General features: G+C 25.1%; 1 protein-coding gene across 2 annotated transcripts; it reads right to left on the minus strand.

Moving 5' to 3' along the window:
* Positions 1-2,076: 2,076 nt before the first annotated feature.
* Positions 2,077-6,750, minus strand: LOC102680241. 2 transcript variants are annotated; one of them, XM_031515476.1, is made up of 9 exons: positions 6,432-6,726; positions 5,622-5,702; positions 5,474-5,551; positions 5,346-5,394; positions 5,186-5,276; positions 4,997-5,125; positions 4,664-4,866; positions 2,357-4,579; positions 2,077-2,277 (listed from the first exon to the last, which is right to left on the minus strand). In XM_031515476.1, exons 1-9 carry the CDS (start codon positions 6,582-6,584, stop codon positions 2,231-2,233), a joined length of 3,054 nt encoding a protein of 1,017 aa, XP_031371336.1. In that variant the 5' UTR covers positions 6,585-6,726; the 3' UTR covers positions 2,077-2,230. The 2 variants fall into 2 exon arrangements, with proteins under 2 accessions (XP_031371336.1, XP_006610351.1); XM_006610288.2 differs by lacking the exon at positions 5,622-5,702 and having other exon boundaries at positions 6,432-6,750.
* Between the last annotated feature and the right edge of the window lie 682 nt (positions 6,751-7,432).

Raw genomic sequence — 7,432 nt, forward strand, 5'->3', positions numbered from 1 at the left:
ATTTAAAAAAATTACGATATCGAAATATATAGTAATATAAAATTGCTATTGTTAAAATATAAAAATGTAATTTCATTTCACCATTACATTATTAAAATTTTTATAATTTCAATTATTGTAATTATTAAATAAATTAAATAAATTAAATAAATTAAAAATTATAATAATTAAATTTTTAAAATTAAAAACAACTAAAAAAACAAATATAGATAATAATATTTAAATATTTATATTATTATTATATATATTTATATTCATTTGAATAATATTTAATTATTAAGATAATTATTTAAAAATTATGCAGATAAATAAGTAATTGATTGATTTACTGGAAAAAAACATTTGTCATGAAAAAATTATCATTGACAATAAGAATTTAATATCTACGTCAATGGGAATACAGTAAACATGAATGCGCGTGTAAACACTCGCACACTCGTATAAACGGCGTTTCGTCTTTTATATCAATAGAGAGAGAGAACGTCAACCCCCCTTAGCGGTCTGATACATATGTCCTTGATTTGTCGGGAGAATAATATTCTCCTGGAAAGTTGATTAAATATTGATTACTGATCTCAGATGCCCTTCACCCCCGCTGCGCTTGCATCCCATAGAATCGAAGACCCATAGGAATATAATTTAATATTTTCACGTCGCAAAAAAAATCGACTATTTTTTGTGATTTGCACCAATTTTATCACTTTCACGAAAAAAATCATTTCATATTTGTTAGTCTCGAAAATACGTTTTGCAAAAAAACAATATAATACCTTCATATTCATTCAATTTGTACTGAAACATAAATGTTACGAAGCGAACTTGTATTTTCGGTATAATGAAGCATAAAATATATTAACATGATAATTTATGTTAGCTTATTGTAAAATGTTACTGCGACCTGATTAAAATGGGTTGCAATTATTCCTTTGCCACTTTTATACGACGTCATTACGAGCTAATTCTGTTTATCGCGTATATTACATATCCAGTTATTTTCTCTATTGTGATGCGTTCATTTTGTCTTTTGAATAGATTGGTTATGTTACGATATTTACAATCGCATACGAATATGTATTAAATAGAACATTTAATGGAATTTATCAAATATTTATTCAATGGAACAACACTTGTCAGTTTTTTATTTTAATAATCACAATAATAACGATGTTGCATTAAACATGATACATTTTTATAATTGATATGGTAAATATACATCTGTCATTACATTTGCACTTTTTCAATAAATTGCCAACAGGTGGCATATCGAATTATAAAACTAGAAATTACTAAAATAATTATATTTTCTATTTTGATATTATTATTAATTAATGATATTATTATTATTGACAATTTATAAATTCTTAATTTAATTTATTAATATACTATGAATAATTTAATTTAAATTTTTAATTTAATTTTTTTGTGCGACTATAAATTTTAAATGTAGATAGTAGCTCCATCATATTCGTTGAAATTTTTTAATTGGCGGGAACACATATACGAAAAACTGCAAAAAGAAGGAACAAACAAGGATTAAAAAAATAGTGAAAAATAGTTTTTTTGTGATTTATTTGTATTAATTTATTGTGAAAATTAATTTATTGTGATGGTGATTATTTTTAGAATATTGGGCTGATAGCATAACTAAATATGTTTGGTAAGTTTTAACATTTTGTATTATAATATTCCACCAAATAATATTCCAATATTATAGAATATAGAATATTAATTTTTAAAAAAATTAAACGTAGAAAGATAATTCAACATTCAATTTTAATATTAAAAATTATACAAACGTTCGTATCAAATACTTAAGTAATTTGTAATCATAATGGAAAATTGATATTAAATTCAATTTATACGTAACATATGAAAATTACAAAATTTTCTTTTTTATATTTTCGAATAATTACAATTCTATCAAAACAAAATATGTTTTAAATAAACTTCCAAAGATAATTATATTGCTTATTTATATAAATTGCGTTCTTATAAATATACAAACCTAAAAAAGCGCATTTAATTACTTACAATAATTATTTGAAAAAATATTAATTATTAATAACATTTCTTTTATTATTATCTCGCATACAAAATTCATAAATGTTAGCAAACATTAAAGTGAAACGTAATAAATAATAATTTTACGTATTTCACTGTAATGATATATGTAATAATGAAAAAATATCTGACATATATTTAGATGAATGTAGTAAAATTAAATTAAATTTTACTTTTGATAGAATACTGCTTGACTCTTTACACAAGCATTGTGTTCTGAAATAAAAAGTGGACAAGATTTGTAATTATAATTAATTATTAAAAACTAAAAATTTTTTGTTAAAAAATATATTACCATAGTTTGGTCGATAATGAAGTTCTTCCCAATTTACTACATTTCGTCTTGATTTTATAGCCTTGTCAGTATGATGTAAAGTAGTTACGATTGGCTCACAATCAGTTTTTCTTATTTCTACCACGTTTTGTTTTGGAACATGAATTTCACATACATTTGAAGAATCGTTGATAGGTTGCATTTCCGGTCGATACAGGATTATCTTTTTAGGATGCGAATATTGTTCTTCAAAAGCAACATTTGAATGCAAATTTTGTTGTTCGACATATACAACTTTATTTTGCTCGCAAGTTGGCACGAAAATAATTTTTTGAGTTGGTTCTTGAAGACATGATATTACGCGATAATTAGTATTTGAATTAGTCACTTCTACATTATCGACAGAAGTAACATGTTTGTAGATAGGAACTTTTTGTGTTTTTGAATCATTTTCAAATGCCAAATACTTAATTGGTTGTTGTTCCAATTCTATTGCATTTTGTATATATTGATTATCAATAAATTTTATTTGTGATTCTTGTTCTTCCACAGGCAATATCTTTAAATTATGCACACCTTTGAGAATACTAACATCAGTTATATCTTCTTGACATAATCGCCCATTATGCAATGTTCTAGGTTTCTCAATTTGAGATACATTATCATGGGAACATTTTTGCAAATTATTTGAATCTTTACATTGATCTACCATTACATAGTAAACATGTTGATTATTATCACATTTTTGATTATTTTCATATTTAGGTTGTTGCTGGATTTTTTTTAATAATACTTTTTCATAAACCATTGGTTTTTGATGTATTTGATGTATTTGCGGTGCATGTGCTTCTTTAAATTCTTGGCAACCATAATTGGAATTTTCAGAATTCTGAGAGCAATGAAATGTTTTGTAACAATTGGATACTTTTTGGCAATCTTGCACAGTACAAGTATTTTTTATTGATTTTTCATGTTGCAAAGGAACATTCTTTCGTATAATACAGACATTTGAACTATCTGCCGTTTCACGAGCAATTAAATTATTCACGTATAAACATTGTCCTATATTTCGCGAGTCTTTCTTTGTAAACATCACCGTTTTCTGTACCGGAGGATTTTTCTTATTCACGAAAATATCATTTACATGAAGATTCTGTGATTGCTGTTTAGATTCCGTTGGTTGTGAACAAGATTTTTTCATAAAATATATTTCATTGTCACATACCTTTGGTGAATCCATTATATTCGGATTCTTCATTTTTGCAGTATCGAATAAAGTATTTGATGTATTTGATCTTTGCAGCTTTTTTGAATCTTCATTCAATTCTGTCATTAAAGATTGTGAAGGAAATGGAATTTCTTGCTTTGATGCAACATCGAAAAGTATTTCTCGAGGTGCTTTTTTAATATTAGTCATTGACTCCTGGAATAAATTTAATCGATTGTTATTATTTGTGATGGTATTGTTGCATCTTCGTAATATAGCGGGTTTGTTCTTTAAATTCTTCATTTTAACTTGTTTCAGTATCTTTAAATTTTGTTTTCCTTGATGTCTTTTTAATTCATTCTTCAAAATATGCACAGTTTGCATATTCTGATTTTTACCTTTCATCAAATTATTTTCATTAATAAAATTATTTTCAAATCCTATTTCAGATGGCGCAAATAAAACAGGCTTATTTTTCTCCTTTATTCTTTTAATTTTATTTGTTTCAGTATATTTTAAAGTGTTATTATTTCTACATATAGAAGCTGTAGAATGATTTACTTCTAAAGAAGTAGGATTGCTTGCATCTGTTGAGACTTCATTAATTAAATTATTCCTTTCTTCATTCATTTCTGGTTCACGTAAATTTTTCATTCCTATATTTGTATTAGTTAACGAGGATATATCAAATAAAAGTTTGGTCGGAACATTTTCGTTCCTTTCGTTATTCAAACTGAAATTCGTTTCTGGTATTAAAAGTGAATCTTGGCTTTCTTGTAAACAATCGATCTCCTGGTTTCTTTTATAATTAATATGGCGCTTTGTATTCTCCATAGTCTTGGATATAAAATCTGTATTGTGGGTATATGAAGGAGGGCAACGTACAGTATCCCAAGAAAGAAAATTTTCGTTAGAAGTACTTGGTGTATCACATTGAATTAAAATGTTACCACGCTTGATCATATCCCGTAAAAATTGACTACGAAATGATTCTGCATAAATATTTCTTAATTTTTTTTTTACTTTTATTAACGGATCTAAAAAAATTTAAAAAAATAAATAGAAAAATAAAAATTAATCTAAATAAATTATAAAAATTAAAAATTTGAAAAATCAAATACCTGTTCCGAGATGATCCGGAAAATTTGGTTCTTCAAAATTTTCAAGAAAGATATCTATACATAATTCTTCATATTTTCGTAAAGCAGAATCGCCTAAATTTTTTGAATCAATTGGTTTCTTCTTTTCTAATTGTTTTTGAAGAAACTCGGTGTTAGAAATGTTGAAATCTTTTATGTAATCATCTTTATCGTATCTTTTCTTTCTATATAAAATATATATTGTAATTATCATTGAATTATCGTACAATTTTTGTTAATTTCTTTTTATAATTATGATTTTGATTATTGTTTGTATTTTGTATATTAAATATGGAATATAAGTTTTCAATTTACCCATCTATATTTCCCAAAACAGGACTTGTATCTTGTTTATTAATAGAAGTTGGTTGAAGAATATTTTTAATAGCAGAATCAAATAATAAGTTTTTTGAAATCTGGCTAGTGTTATTTTCAATAATATCTCTGTGAATTAAAAAAATATTCTATAGAATACTACAAATTTTGTATACTTTTTTTACTTACTCTGATTTTGAATCATAGCCATCTAAAAGTTTGAGCACATTTCCTTCCAAACGAGCATTATTTAAATTATCCAAAGGTAATTTTGTTTGAGCTATAAATAATAATAAAATTGTTAAATAAATTGTTTTTACCATTAAAAAAAAAATTGCATAACACTCACATCTTCGTATTTCTTTTCCTGTTGCGCCATTTCTGTATATACCAGATAACTAAAATAAAAAATTATAATTTGATATTATTATATTAATTTCTCTTTGTTTTCATTCTATACTGATTTATAATATTTACAGCTTTCGGAAGAATTCTATTCGATATTCTTTTTGAACTTCGTGTGCCTAACTTTCCATCGATCTTCGTTTTTTTATCCTGAAATAAATGTTTTTCAAATAATGAATAACATGGAGGAAATGAAAATAAATTAATTTTTTATGTATACATATTCTTCTCTAATGTCCGCGAAATGATGCAAAAGTTTAATGAAATTACTCTGCCAAAATTTGTATTCCACCCAGTTCTGCTGAAAAATGGAGCATAGATTATCATGATTTAAGGAATTCTATTTTCAAGAATATTTACTTTATAATACGTAGAATTCTATTAAAAATAAATTCTCTTAAATAAAATTTAATATTTTTCCAATTCGAAAAAATATATATAATAAAATTTTTTTAAATTATGTATATATATATATATGTATATATTTTTTTTATTATACAAATTTGAATTATGAAAGTATGCTTAAACGTATAAGATTAAAAAATTCTACATTTACATTTCTTCGTTATATTCCATCATTAGAAATAGAAAAGAGAGTACTACTTTGTACTCTGTTTTGTTTCTTTTTTCATTTTGTTTAATTTATCGATACATCTCAAAAGATGCGCACCTAGCTTTAGCGCAAAACCTATTTTCTCATTCCATTGTATGACATTAAGTGGTTGTAGATATGTTTATTTTCATATATATTAATTATTCTTTCTCGAAATTTTAAAATATTTCGAAATTTTTATTTATTATTTATTTATTATCAAAATTAGTGTAGAAATATTGAAATAATTTATAGATCAATGTGACACATCTCGACAAACTTTGACATAACCAAAACTCCAAATACATTTCCATATTAAATATAATATTATATTAGAAATAACAACAAATTAAATATTTAATAAAGAATACAGTCAATTTGTTAATATACATGATTAAAATTTGATAATAGTGAGCATAGACTTGTGTATGTCAGTACCTTCTTTGATTTGAATATTTTCTGATGCAGATCTGTCAAGTCCCTTTTACGTTTCTTTTTCTTTGTTCGGTTTTTCTGCTTTTCTCGAACAGTTTTTCTTTGCTCATCGCCAGATGTATCACTGGTTACGACATCACATATTACTTTCCCCATTTTACAATAAGAAAGAAGACTAATTGTCTTGTACGAACGAGATCGACAAGCGTCTGAATGTTTGTTTACATTTCGTACCTCGCTTCTTACGGTGGCTCAAGTATCACGTGCAATGACGATGTTCGACGTGCTTTGTCTCGTTCTACATACGATAATTGACCGATATATAATGTTATCGACCTAGAAACGCTGATCATTTATGATTCTTTTTTGTGTCATATTAAGAAAAGCTAATGAGTAATAGTTATTGAAGCAAGACTATTTTATGGTTGGGAATGTCATAAATAAAATTAAAATCAGTATTTAAATATACAGAATCTTTCTGTGTAATATATGACTTAGTTTTATTGAATTCTGATAAAGATATTTATCAAAGGGTGTCCCATAAACAAATAATCATACGTATATCAAGTAACATGTTCAAGCACCTGTAAATTTTATATTATAAATTTTAAAGAGAAAGAGACACATTTATACAATATTTATCTATTCATAAAATAAATATATAGTCCGATTTCACGTGTTTAGATTATTTTAATTATAGATCTCGCGAATTTAAAAATATTTATATTTTATAATGAAACGAAATCTATAAAAATTTAATTTTTTATAGGTTAAAATTAATTAAATCATCGATTTTTCTTACCTCGTCGTATATTAACAATTTTAATTCGATTTGATTTTCAGAATTAATAGAAATAAAAAAGTTACATTTTTTTCAATATTTTAAATTTTCTTCAAAGATATTATTGTCCTTTATTAGTAATTTTAAAAAATCCATGTAACAACGTTTCCGTAGTGTAGTGGTTATCACGTGTGCTTCACACGCACAAGGTCCCCGGTTCGAT

This window comes from Apis dorsata, unplaced genomic scaffold (genome assembly GCF_000469605.1).
Source record: "Apis dorsata unplaced genomic scaffold, Apis dorsata 1.3 scaffold_73, whole genome shotgun sequence".
Lineage (NCBI taxonomy): Eukaryota > Metazoa > Arthropoda > Insecta > Hymenoptera > Apidae > Apis > Apis dorsata.